This window comes from Micropterus dolomieu, linkage group LG01 (genome assembly GCF_021292245.1).
Source record: "Micropterus dolomieu isolate WLL.071019.BEF.003 ecotype Adirondacks linkage group LG01, ASM2129224v1, whole genome shotgun sequence".
NCBI lineage: Eukaryota > Metazoa > Chordata > Actinopteri > Centrarchiformes > Centrarchidae > Micropterus > Micropterus dolomieu.
This window is the reverse complement of record NC_060150.1, coordinates 843656-858036: the sequence shown is the minus strand read 5'-3', so window position 1 is coordinate 858036 and position 14381 is coordinate 843656. Positions and strand designations below refer to the sequence as shown.

The 14381-nt window shown below is 40.0% G+C and overlaps 1 protein-coding gene across 1 annotated transcript; it reads right to left on the bottom strand.

Annotated features, from left to right (window-relative positions):
- Positions 1-5219: 5219 nt before the first annotated feature.
- LOC123971737 (zinc finger protein OZF-like) lies at positions 5220-14375 on the bottom strand. The gene is made up of 2 exons (XM_046050754.1): positions 14104-14375; positions 5220-8231 (listed from the first exon to the last, which is right to left on the bottom strand). The coding sequence occupies exons 1-2, from the start codon at positions 14177-14179 to the stop codon at positions 6679-6681; spliced, it is 1629 nt and encodes a 542-aa protein (XP_045906710.1). The 5' UTR covers positions 14180-14375; the 3' UTR covers positions 5220-6678.
- Positions 14376-14381: the final 6 nt, after the last annotated feature.

The following is a 14381-nucleotide window of genomic DNA, read 5'->3' as shown; positions in this document are numbered from 1 at the left end:
CAATGGTAGAAATACACAGATCCTTTACTGAAGTAAATATAGAAAAAACACAAGTAAAAAGTACAAAAGCAGCTAAATGTATTAATACCATATACTTTATATATTAAGATAAATGCAGACAACTCTAAGTATATTTAAATAATTAAACTATCTAAATTTCTGTCGTACACTGTTACATCTGACATCATATTACTCATTCACATATACTTCTTAACTTGCTGTTACTAATCTCACAACCATGTATCTTTGCTTGAGACGGTATTGCAGTATTCAAGTACAACACTAGCTGTGGTTACTGTAGTAACAACAATGATAATGATGATGATAATAATACATTTTATTAAGATAGAACGTTTTAAAACAAAGTTACAAAGTACTTTAGAGGAATGAAACAGGACTAAAACACGTCTGAGGGACTTCCAGAGCGGAGGGGCTCTGAAGAGGGGATACCTGGGAGGAAAGTCTGGCATCATACCGGGAGCGAGGCGGTGGAATAATGAACCTTTTCTCCCATCGATGGGGACTGTGAGGTCCCTGGTGAATAAGATGGACAAGCTTGCGATGCTGCCAAGGACAAACTGGCAGTATAGGGAATGTAGGGTTATGTGTTCAACTGCCAGATGCTTTCAGTGTGATCTCTAAAGAATTTAATCACACTACTCTCTCTGCTTCGCTTCCAAATGTTTTACTGAATGCAAATGTGAGGAATGCATTCAGCTTCACCTCTCTGCAGATCATATCACACCTATTTCTCACTCACACTTACGATGTGTAAGTTTGTTCAAGAGCAAGGTGTGTCCATGAGCTGGACACAGAGACTCTGAATGGGTGTTTTGAGGCCACAGACTGGGACATATTCTGTCAGCCCGATGGAGAGAATATCAACGCCATGACGGACCCACCAGGTCAGTGCGACGCTCCCCCAACAACGAGCCCTGGATCGAGGAGCTACTGAACCTTCAGGGACGGAGACAGAGAACCACTGAGGGGTGAGCAGAGGGAGCTGAAGCTGGAGACGGAACAATGTGAAGATCATCAAAGGGTTCAAGGTGAAGGGGAATCAGGCTGAGGGAAGTCTACAGACAGACTCCTTCAATAGGTTCAATGGGCCTATAGGACGCTCGCTCGCCACCCACATTCTTCCTCCCTCCTCAGTGATTAGGACCAACGTGTCCCTCACATTGGACTTCAATACAGTCACACCGACACCTCACCAGGAAACATGCCCCCTTTGCCTCCCCCACCCACAGACCAGACCAGAACAAACCTGCAGGGCCGGATGTTGTTGCTGACATCAAATTTAAAATGGACACACCATTTCCCAAAAACACTCAAATTGCTCAGTTTCAACATTTGATCGTTTGCCTTTCTGCTACTTACAATTAAAAATGAGGTTTCAATGTTTTGCACATGATATTTTGTTTCTATTAAAAAAAGCTAAGTGAATAAATGTAACTGTACAAAAAATCCAGCGCCTAATTGAGTGATGGAGACACACTGTTGACAATGAGAAAATGAAGATATCATGTAGCATGACATGCTAACATAAATGCAAACAGACGGACTAATGAAGCCGGAGCACCAAGCTCTGATTTACAGACCTCAAACCAGCAGTAACAAAAGCAGCTCGGTGTGATCTGTCAGCAGGAGCTGCAACCAGTTTGAAGACGTACTGCGACAGAGCAAAACTGAAATTATGAAATGATTATATATAACGTTATAGTGGGAAAGGAAGTCGTTATCTCTTTGGAACTACTTGGAAATGGAACTACTTATAGTATCGTTTGGGTCTGTAATAATCATTGTGTTACAATAAATCTGCAGTTTAACTCAGCTGTGCAACAGTAGGATGAAATTGTGCAGAATATTTAGATGTGAAATACTAAAAGTAAAGTGAGATGAGCTTTGGTCTTTGGGATAAGCGTGCAGACACATCAGTGGATGATACAGTCAACACGTGGCTGCACTGCATCCTGCAAAACCACGACCATCTCCACTGTTGAACTGTTGTTCAACCTGTAGGCTCTGACTCTGTGGGAGACTGCAGGGGGTCCTGGAGTGGTTTTGATGTGGGACAACACGAGGCATTCAAATTACTTCATTACCAGAGAGGTCAGGGCGAATTAGTCCTGTTGAACTTGTTATTTTGGGGACAGGGAGGAGGAGGATTTGAAGCAGGCTGGCACAAGGCATGTCTCCAGTGAGGTGTTGAATAATTCTGTGAACAGCTGATCAGCACGGTGCTTCAGGGTGGTAATGTCGTGTAAAAAACGCTGCACTCTCTGCTAGCATGAGCAAACTCCTTTTTTTCCTGTTTTCTCTTCCAGTCTTCATTATTCGGGCGTGGACTGCCACTTCAGAACTTTATTTTGCACATAGCTTTATCACAATTCAATCTGAGACTGCATCAAAGCCGTCTTTTACACTATACTAGTCCACATTCACTATTTCATCAATATATATTCATATATCTATTACTTTATAACTCCTTCCATCATCTTCTTATACTTTTTTATATCACCATATAAACTTATTCATCTATTATCCTTAAGCTTTGTGTTAGTTTAACATTAGATCATTATTTTATACTTTTTATCTAACTCTTAGTATTATTATTTTATGCCTTGGTAACATTTATGTGCACTTTTTGTTAACACACAGCTATCGACTATATTTTCAGGAATATTTACATGCACGTACGTCTCTGACTCCTGCCGGCCCCTGACTTAATTTACACTACCTAGGTTTTCAAATGGACTTGTCTGATGCACTTCCTCAACACAGACCCTGTTTACACACAAATAGCCTCTCAATCCACTTCCTCGACATGAGGGCTTAGACAGAAATGATACACTTCCTCAACACAGTCGGCGGTATCCGCAAAAATGCTTTAATTCTTATCTCTTCATCAGCTCACCTCGCCTATGCAGTCCTGTTCTGATTGGATCGAAGCTCCGACACTCAGTCGAAGCTCTGCGATCCCAAAACAGCGGTATTCACGATAATGGCTGGAAAACTCTTATCTTATTTACAAATCTTGTTTACATACTTATTTACACTTAAAAGCCAACAATTAAACATAAAAAGCGCATTAATCTACCAGCTTTGCACACACTTTGACACAGACATATTCCGCACCATGGTTCACACACACATGCAAATTTTGCTGCTTTTTTCCCTGCATTTAGATTTGCACCCATCTCTGACACATCAGCGGTTCTCAGTCTGTATCTGCTTTGTTTTTTTTAGTAAATTTAGTTTATTTTTAGTGAATTCAGTAACATTTTTAACAATTTTCCTTAATTTTTGTACTTTAACTAGGTTCAAGAGTGAGGAAGCTTTCAGAAACTTCACCTGGGCGGAGAATCCTGTACTCAGACTCACTATTATGCAGAAATTTTAGAAAAAGGCTTTCTGCTTTTAAGTACGCGTATGTGTCTCTGAGATACAGGTTGTCCGTCCTTGGTCAAGGTCATCCTGCCCCTGTTCAACTCTCCTGGCTCGCCAAGTAATGTCGTGTAAAAATTCAAGACTTGGGCCAGATAAGAAAGCTTGAACCTTTACCAACATTTTTACTCTCAACAGAAACAGACACCAATCAGAATACAAAAGTTCCACCGGAGTGTGTCAGAGATCGGTGCAAAATAGAGCCCCATTCTGTTACCAGAACAGAGACCCGAGTCCACATGAAAACCATGTAACGACTGACTTTCACCTCCTTTTGGACCTCCTTTTATAGCTCTGTTTCTTGGCTTCACATGATCTCTTGGCTCTCTTTCTTATTGCAGCTGAGTCTGGGAAAGTCCAAGATTTTCACGTGCCTAAACATTTGGTGGGAAAGTCCCTGACAGCCTGCTCCTCCTCTCTGTGTCTTTTGCATGCTCTCCGCATGATCGTGCCATTTCATCCATAACCTGACTTTTGTGGAATAAACTGCTGTTGTTTGCGCTCTGTGCTAGAAACAGGACATTCTTACTGTGATGGACTATATTAATGTATGTTTTGTAATACAAAATCTGCTTCTATATTTTCCATAGCAGGTGTTTTTGATGCTCCCTCCCTTTTCTCACTTGCTCACACACATGTGCTACTGCTGAGTCTGGGCAGTTAGATACAGAGGGGAGCACACACACTCAGAGCTGTAGCGTTTTCACACTGTGATCCTAACTTTACACTATAAAATAACACTTTAAATGATGACAGTGTAGACCACCATTGCTCTAGTAATTAATGATAACAATTTAGGCTATAATGCTCTAAAATAATTCACAACAGTGGATGTGGAGGCCCAGGGCCCTGTTGAGGTGAAGCTGGTGGACGGGAGCATGTTGATGGGGGATGGTGTTTTGTTTTTAAAAGGGACAGTAGAACTCACTGTAATCGGTAATGAAGGGGGGGCGTTAGGTTTGTAGATGGTGTTCTGTCTGAGCCCCTTCCAGAAAGTAGCATCCATTACCTGAGAACTGGTGCTGTAAACCTGTAGGACATTAGATCCTACATCAGCTTCGATCTGATAATTCTAACGGTTACTTTTAAATATGCTGTATGCATTTTGTACTTGATGACCGGATGTTGTGATTCATATAAATATGAGAACATAACTGGATTTTGTTTGTCCGAACAACAGAATCTGATGCTGGATCAGTGTTGGTGTCACCTAAGTGTCAGACTTGCAGGCCATGTTTCCGTAGAGGAGTATTTCTTGAGACGGCCAGAGGACGCTGATCCTCTCAGCCAGAGCCAGCGGGACGCCCACCACTCTCTGCATGTCGCCTGACAGACACACATCAGGGCTAACGCTCTGCGGCAGCATCGAGTTTGCTTTCTTTCCCCGACCCCTCCAGCCAACACCGCAAGCCTCTTTTTTTTCTTGCTTATGTGCCTTTATGCGCTTGAAAGCCTCAGCATCAGCTGCGCTCTCAGGCACGTTTGTCATTGTTGTTCGTCACCACATCTATGGCTTTCCGTTTTCTGTTTCATCAATATCAATTCATCGCTTCTGTGGTGCAGCAGCAATCGGCTGATTTTACTCAGCACTAGTGTAACTTACTCCGGCTGCTCATCACAGATGTGGTTGGTGTGCAGGCTTTCTTCTCCTTTACTATTTAGTGCAGTTTAGTGACTTGTTTAAGCTGACTCCTTACTCATTTTCCACTTCTTACGTCGTTTATTTGGAGGTTTGCGACACGCTACCAAAGACAAATGTAGGGATCTGTCAATTCAGTTCTTCAAGATTTATTGTTCCAAAGTTACCAAAATTATTCTCAGTTGTTTACTTTTCACAAACACATCAAACAAAGTTGTTTTCCACAGCTTCACAGTCTTCACTCAACTATTTCACTCCTCCTCTCTCATTTAAATACAAAAAACTCCCAAGCCGTCGTCTATCCTCTGATGAAACTACCCGTGAGGATGACCTAATTAGGATGAGGAGTGATGTGATACAATATTCTATTATTCTTATATAACAGTTATTTCAAACAAGAAAAAATAAAATAGATCACCTTGCTTGTCCATAACACAGGGCACCACCAGAAGTAAAATTTAAGACCTTTTTAATTCCACCTAGGATGAAATTTAATGCCAATGTCACTGCCGTATAATGGAGACTCTTTAAAAAAAAATTATTATATACGAAGTTACCTGAATTTTATAACATTAATAATAATACTCACTTTCTTATGTAATCTAACAGGACAACGTAAATGCCAATTGCTTTAGTTATAATTCATCCTGATCTGTTTTTGCATCTAAAGGCTGCTTGAAATATAGTTTTATAAAGCAGCGGGGACAAGGAGTTGGGCTCCGGTTAGTTTTTTACTCGTTCAGCACATGCAGGAACCTGCAGAGTGTCTTTCAGCTCAGCTGTTTTTTCAGCGCTCGCCATAGTGTAACTTACTTGCACACCAACCCGCTTGTTGTGCTAACCTCCGCCAAATTGTCCGTATCTCTGGTCTGAGTCTACGAGCTAGCGTTAGCTTGTTAGTAGCACGTCAGCGACGTTTTGTTTTCTTTCCTGACGAACTGACGATTAGCGCCAGAGCTTGGATGCCAGAGCTCGTGCGGCGCAAACACAGTGCGTAAAGCTGAACACTGATGTAAACAATAATGTTACCTGTACTGCCGTATAATAAGTTACACCAAACAGAGTAAATTGTAAAGTCACACACACAATATATGAAATAATTACTTGTGATGTTTCGGCATTTATGTAATCCTACGAAAGGACAAGAAAAAAAATTCAGACCTCTGCAAACAAAATTTAACACTTTGTAAATGAAATTTAATACTTTTAAGGCCTTATTTTTAGATTATCAAATTTAAGACTTTAAAAATAATAATACCATTAAGTATTATGGCTTCATCCGGTGGCATTTTACCTAAGGTATTGAAGGAAGTACTCTATTAGTATCAGTATCTTTCTAAGTGTACTGGCCTTGGTACTGGTATCGTACATTTTTTAATTGTATTGAATGCAAGAGCAGGGTTTTCAGGGAAAGCATTACAAAATCCGAATGCGATATCAATAAGTGATGCGCCCATTGAAATAGCAAGCTCTTCAATAAATATAGGAAACTAATCCCATATGTCACAGTTTGGAACTAATCAGTGCGAGTCTTGCCCTCAGTACTTCAAACCCTGCTGGAAGGAATTGACTCTACAATCATCTCTGCAGCTTCATTTACTTCCACTGCTCTCACCAGCACACTTGTGCTTTTTGAGATGAGCAAGCTGAGTGAATCTTTTATCACAAACGCTGCAACTAAATGGTTTCTCCCTGGTGTGGATTCTCATGTGTTGCCTCAGATGTCCCTTTTCTCCAAATGTTTTACGACACACAGAACAACTAAATGGTTTTTCCCCTGTATGGATTCTCATGTGATTGGACAAATTGTTTCTGCGACTGAAACTTGTTTTACAAACTGAGCATGTGAAAGGTTTTTCTCCTGTATGAACTCTTATATGTGTGGTCAGACATGACCTTTGTGTGAATCTTTTGCCACAAACAGAACAACCAAATGGTTTTTCCCCTGTGTGGATTCTAATGTGTTCTCTGAGAAGTTCCTTTCGTGCAAATTTTGTACCACACACTGAACAACTGAACGGTTTCTCGCCAGTATGCATTCTCATGTGTTGGACCAAATCACATCTGCGACCGAAACTTGCTTTACAAACTGAGCATATGAAAGGTTTTTCTCCTGTATGAATTCTTAAGTGTTTGGTCAAAATTGTGCTGTGTGTGAATGCTTTACCACAGAAAGAACAACTGAAAGGTTTTTCCCCTGTATGGACTCTCATATGGTTCACAACATCTCCTCTCCATTGAAAAGTTTTCTTACAAACTGAGCAGCTGAAACGTTTTCCTTCTGAATGAAGTCTCGTATGATTCCTTAAGGACTTCTTCCCCTGGTATCCTTTACCACAAATTGAGCAACTAAAAGGTTTCTCTCCTGTTTGGAGTCCATATTTTTCTTGCAGATGTTCTATGTCCCCAAGGCTTGTAGCACATTCAGAGGAGCTCCTTGATGTTTTTCCAGTATTACATTTCACATCATTTACAGGTACTTCATTGTTTTGCAGAAGGTTTGAACCTGACTGAGGTTCCCTGGTCTCCTCCCAATCACAGCTGTCATCAGTCTCAGGTTCAGAGGGGTGTGATGTCTTGTCATCAGTATCTCGTAAATGTATATCTGGATCTGGTCCTCCACAGTCCTCGCCAACAGCTTCTGTTTTCATCTGTTTAGTTAATCCTTGAAGAAGCTGAGAGGACTGAGGTTTCTCTTCTTCATCTTCTTCACTCTTCACAGGGACAGGAGTGAATGTGAACTTGATGATATCAGCCTCCTCCAGCCTTAGAAGCTGCTCTCCCTCCTGACTGGTCCAGAGTTCCTCCTGTTCCTCTTTAATGGGTGGGGGTTCTGGTGGGTCCTCCTGGTCCAGACTGGGGCTCCACTCCTCTTTAATGCGTGGGGGATCTGGTGGGTCCTCCTGGTCCAGACTTGGGCTCCTCTCCTCTTTAATGAGTGGTGTTTCTGGTGGATCCTTCTGGTCTAGACTGGGGCTCCTCTCCTCTTTAATGTGTGGTGGCTCAGGTGGGTCCTCCTGATCCAGACTGGGGCTCCTCTCTTCTTTAATATGTGGTGGCTCAGGTGGGTCCTCCTGGTCCAGACTGGGGCTCCACTCGTGCTGCTCAGGGGGAACTTCTTTACTCACCAACAGCAGCTGGACGTCTGTGGAGAAAAATAAAATAAAAACACATTTTAGAAAATTTTCTGTTAACATTTAAACCACTGACGCTACTACTTTCTACTGTTCGTTTGGAGAAATTATGCACATTTTGTACATCATATATACTAAATCATAAGTAAGTAAGAAACAATGGCATACTTGTCACTTCAGCAGCCTATACCAACAATTTCAATGTCTTTAATGTAAAGCTCAGAAAACAAAACGAGGCATCTGATTGTGGACTACAGGAAGAACAGGGAAGAGGACAAAAAAAACAGGACTACGGTGGAGAGAGCCAGCGGCTTCAGTTTTCTCTGGGTCCACATCATTGAGGACCTAACCTGGACTCACCACACCAACACCATCACAAAGCCAGCGACTCATCCTTCTCGGCAGGCTGAGGAGGCTTAACATGGACTCCACAATACTCTGCACCTTCTACAGGTGCACACTAAGGCCTTTCCAAAAGTACGTGCTACTCCCTCCCCTTAACTACCTCCACTCTGTTTGTGTGTTCCTGTGGAGGGTCCGCCACATTAAGTGCCATCCGAAACCAATGAGGGCTGAGCGGTAGTGGGTTACTAAACCGTCCAATACTGAGTGAGCACCAATGCCGGCTTGTTGAAGGTGTGTAACACCCTTTGCTGCACGATGGGGGACCTTTCTTTCAAATTTGAGTTCCGTGTGACTTAGGATAGGATTTTTAAATTCTGGAACTACACTAACATTTCTATAGCACCATTCACAGGCAAACAACGCAGCCCGAAGGTTAAATTCTGTTTAATAAAAAATGCTCTTGTCTGATAGACAATACAACTGTTGTTTTTATTGAATCGTACTCATCTCATATGAGAATCTTCCCAAAACAAAATAGCCTACATTAAAGGATAGAATAATAGAACATGGCACAACTAGAGATACATTGGAATCACTTAACAAGCAACAAAGACATTAGAGAAAAATAGTTATGTCTTTATATTTTAACTGTTTTAAATTCTTCAAACTATATAATGCTTCAATATTAGATTTCTATTTTGAAATGTTGAATGTGGTTTGTTTTTAGACCATTTGTATTTGTGAATGTAATATTTTTCATATAAGATAGCGAGGTTCAAAATCTATGAATATTAATCTTTTCATAAAAGACTATAATGTCTCTTTTTCATAAATAGCTGAAGTCATAGTCGTAAAGAAATATTTGAAATCTAACCAAAGTAATTTGGTTCATGAACAAACAAAAATGAAAAAAAAAACACTTCAATCCTGAATCTTAATACAAGTGTTGTTTATTTGATACACATATTATAGCAGCCAGTGCAGTGGTAGTCAGATCCTATTTACACAGGGAGGAGAGGGTAGTTTGTCATAAAGATGGCCGCAGTATTTATACCCTTCGCAGGTTAAGGAGCTCGATTTGGCTGTGAGGAGGACTCTGACCAGGGTTCACTCCATGACAGAGTGGAAGTGGCGAGTGTCAAGTTCCACTGCGATTTCCTGTCAGGCAGTGTGAAGGGGGCGCTTCCGGCGACACGAAGGCCTTCGAGTGAGTTGAAAAATTTTACCAAAGTTTTTGTACTGCTGACTTGCTGACAGACCTGACAAAGCATGAATTTATGTTTAACAAATCTGTCTCATATTGTAGTTATTTCAGCATCAGTTTGATCAAAGTTTCAAAGTTATCATTCTCATCACATGTGAAAATGGTCTGTAATCGAATTAAATATAGTCTCAGTAACTTTAGACACATTCGCCATCAAATGTCCACACAGGCAGCAAACATGTACATGCACTCTATGATTTTCTCACACCCATTTGGGCACAAGCTAGTATTACATCTTTGAAACCTTTGCAATCACTTTACAAACGAACTGTTAAAACTCTGGATAAGAAACCATGTATTTCTCATCACTGTCCAATATTACAAAAATATAGATTGCTCAGTTGGGATAATATGGTTAAATACTCAAATCTATGTCTTATTTATAAAATTATTCATGGTTTATCTTCCCCTCCCCTCCAACAGTTTGTCAATACCCGAACAGCTGATTCCTGCAGGACCAGAGGTGCAGCTAGGGGAGATTGTATCATTCCCTTTAGGAAAAGTGTATTTGGTCATACTGCTTTTTCTGTTCTAGCTGCTGCTGAGTGGAACCTCACCCCCATAACTATCAGAAATATAAACACATATAGTTCATTTAAGATTCAGTTAAGGAAATGGCTTATTGATCATCAGAGCTGTCAACATTAACCTATTACTACACATGCTCTTGACGCACACTGTTGACTTTTTTTTCCTTATGTGTGTGTCATGTTTTTACGTGATGTTTGTCTGATTGTTGTTTTGATGTGTTTAGATTGTATATTCTAATATAATAGATATTTTACTAAATGTATCTTAATTTTTTAGTGCTATGAAATCTTTTTTAGGGTGACTCTTACCATCTGTCTAGGGACTGCAGATGAAAAATAGCCTTTAGGCTAATTCTGGCATATTGACAGAAATGTTTATGAATATGCACTGTCCCTGTAATAAATAAATAGAAAAATAAAAAAATTCCATTTATTGCAATTAAATCACAGCAAAAGGTTTACTTTGTGTTCATACAGCTGTAGTAATCACGACTTGTGTTTATTCGCTTATTAGCTTAGTTGTCCAGCGATAAAACCCCAGCCAGGAAACCGTTGCGAGGATTAAATTTGCATTTGGTCTGAATGCACAATAAGACTACCCTGACTAGCTGCATCACAGCCTAGTAAGGCAGTGACAGAGCTTTTAGATATATTATAGGATTTTATTTCTTAGATTTCTCCTTTTTACCTGTATGATAAGACATGCTATATGGGTATTGATTGAGGGAGCCCAGAACTAAAAATTTTAATTGCAATTGATTGCTTCGCTGTAATAGTTGTGCATATAACAATAAAGAACTTCTGATGGCAACTAGTTTTGCGAATTAGAGGATAGCAGCTGGTTTCCAGGTAGTTGTTCTTTACTTGACTATACACATTATACAGAACTTTTAGCCCAATCAATTGCTTGGCCCATTAATCAAGCCAATATCTGGCATTTAGAGATTATCCTGCACCTGGACTCACGACGCCTCGTCCGCTGCTGTTGAACGATGTTAGAGCTCCCCCTTACTGAGTTTTAGGAAGGTGGTGAAAAAGCTAGTTTGAAGCCCTAGGCTAAACGTCCTTAGTAACCTTGTCTTTTCTAAATGTTGACACATTTCTCCCTTCCTAAGTTAAATACATACTGTTATACTGTAGAGCTAGGGTTCTCAACTACTTTTCTTCAAGGGCCAGAATCTGTCTAAGCAGACGCCACGAGGCTTAATTAGTGTACTAGTGTTTTAAAATTTTCCATTTCAGAAAAATTTATTTAATTTTCCATTTCAGAAAAATTTATTAGCTTTATCCGTTTTATATTTGCCTACATCACTGTGAACAGACTCTTAAAAATATGGTAAATCCATAATGATATCTAGCCTACTTAATTAGAAAATGCCCTCAGACTTTCGCCAAGGAGGCTGTTCACTGGAAATACTAAATCAACCGTTTTTATACAGACTGCTATTATGCAACATTATTGTGCATGTGACACCTGTAGTTACCGATGGTAGCAAAAAATGCAGGTATAAATAGGCCTACTACATGTCACAGAAGTCTGGGGCAGCTAAAGAAACTCTTCTCAGGCAATAATTGGTCTTCAGCAATAATGTGAGAAGTTACTAGATACTTGTAAGTGAAGCTGCAGTAGCAGGAAATGTTCAGTTTGCATTAGCAGTAACTTAATACAGCATTTTACCACAGGAATTGCACCACAGATGCAAAGTTTCTAATACTGCAAATATACTAATATCGCAATACTTTCATTAGTGGCCGTTTGCATTTCCGGATGTGGCCCGCGGGCCGCCAGTTGATAATCACTGCTGTAGAGAGTAATGCAGCTGAATGACATCACTTTTGTACCCCAGTCTCTGTGAAACACCAGTCACAGTCTGAAATCTACAGCAGAACCCCGTACATTTTTCTATTTCATTTATTAATAAAAAATACTACCTAAAACAACAAGTTACTGGCTAAGATAACCATGTACTGTCAAAGTGTATACTATGATCTGAACTAATAATGAATACACTAACATTGACAGAGGTGTAATATCAGAAAAGGGTTTTATTTGTGAACAGTGAACCTGTTGAATCTTTACAATTTCACTATCTATAGGCAGACCACCCAAAAAAAAAAACAGTGTAACCTGTAATTATATTGTACAAACATTATATTTATTAATACACTCATTTATACTTGTTACTCCTCCAGGTTGTGAATATATTTTGTTTATGAAATGATCAGAAATAACAAGAAATTGCATAATTTCATAAAGTCACTCACTGCCTTTACTGTCCGCTTACCAATCATGCTCATAAAATTATTTTTTACAACATGTGTAGTTGCTTTGGATAAATGCACCTGCTAAATAAGTAAATGTAAACAAACACTGAGGGCGTCAGGATTTCTGGATATCACAAACATGGACTTAGACTCCAAGATCACCTTTAAGTTAAAGCGTAAGTCTGGCAGTTTTCAGCCTGGATGTCTACAAAATTGACACCCGACGATGTCCACAGTGAAACATCGTGTCTACGCGAATACTGTGGATATATTACAAGCCCAGACCACGTAAAGCAACAGCAAACACGATTCACAGGAGGAAAAATTCATAAAAAAGACTTTTGTGTGACTATAAAACATACTACTAATGCAGAAAAAAAGGAGAGAGACAGGCAGAGGCACAGCAACCCCTGTGTTTGCAGTAAGAGACTCCAGGTGGAGGTGTGTGGGTAGGAAAAGAGAAGTCCGAGACAAGCAGGAAGATTTAAAAATAATTACTATTCCCATGGGAAGTAAATCAACATTGTGAAGTCCCATCAGCGGTAGGCGATGACGATCTCTATCGGCCCAACCCAAGTGTCTATGTGACTAACAGGGACTTCAGTCTGCGGCAGCGATGCGGGGCTGTAAGGCGATCGCACCCCGCACATCCACTAAAGTGCTTATTTTTGCCACGGAGACTTCTAACACGGGCAGCTGTGAAATCTAGGCCCTCTGATTTCTACGATGCACTGATGGAATATCAGGTCGTATTTTGGTTGGACACATGAAGACTCACTATTACGTTCAGGTATTTTCATTGTAATCTATTGTTCTTTTCAGTATTAAGTACTCAGGTGTAATAATTTTATTACTCACATTTGAAGGAAGATATTTTATACTCAGAAGACTATTGTTATTTTGCTTATCATTTGTAATTCTGTGTATTTGATGATTTAGGGTTATACTTTTATGTCTAGATACATTTTATTACATTTAATGGTTTAAAGTTAAATTAATTTACATTTAGCTGAAAATTAAGGACGTAGTCACTTGTTTGTGAGTCGGCCCTGCCAAGATGCTGACGTCCGGAGCCGCCAACATTGAGCTTCACAGCCACTCATCAAAGACATTTTAGCCTCTCAAGTCATCTGCATCTAATTTTATGTTCTAATTGCTGTAAATTAAACTACCCAACAGGATTAAATAAAGGAGTTCAAATGAGCTGCAGCAGTAAAATGCAGCATTAATGCAGCAGGAATATTAATCCAGAAACATCAGATATAACAGAGAAACTCTGACAGGAACATTTTACTGCACTGTGAGTACTTTTACTGTCATACTGTAAGTACATGTTGCTGATAATACTCACATACTTTTACTGAAGGAAGGTTTGAATGCAGGACTTTTACTCGCAGTGGAGTATTTTCAGAGTGGTATTAGTACTTTTACTGCAGTAAAGGCAGTTTACAGTGAGAATAAGCAGTAAAGTGTACAAACCTGCTCCAGGCTTGAAAACAGCGTCCAGTAGTTTGCGTTGTCCACAAAGTTCCTCCTCGTTCTCCACTTTAGACATTTTTACTAATTCACAGCAGCTTTTCCTCCAGACTGTTTCCAGCTAGCAAGCTAAGCTAACTGCATTAGCTTCGTAGGACACCGGGAGATAATTCAGATGTTAAACATGTTCAGATAAAGGGAACAGCACAGAGTCTATTCAGACAGCTCTATCTGGACATTTGGACATTTGGGCTCCGTGAAAAATACAGTTTGGTCTCTAT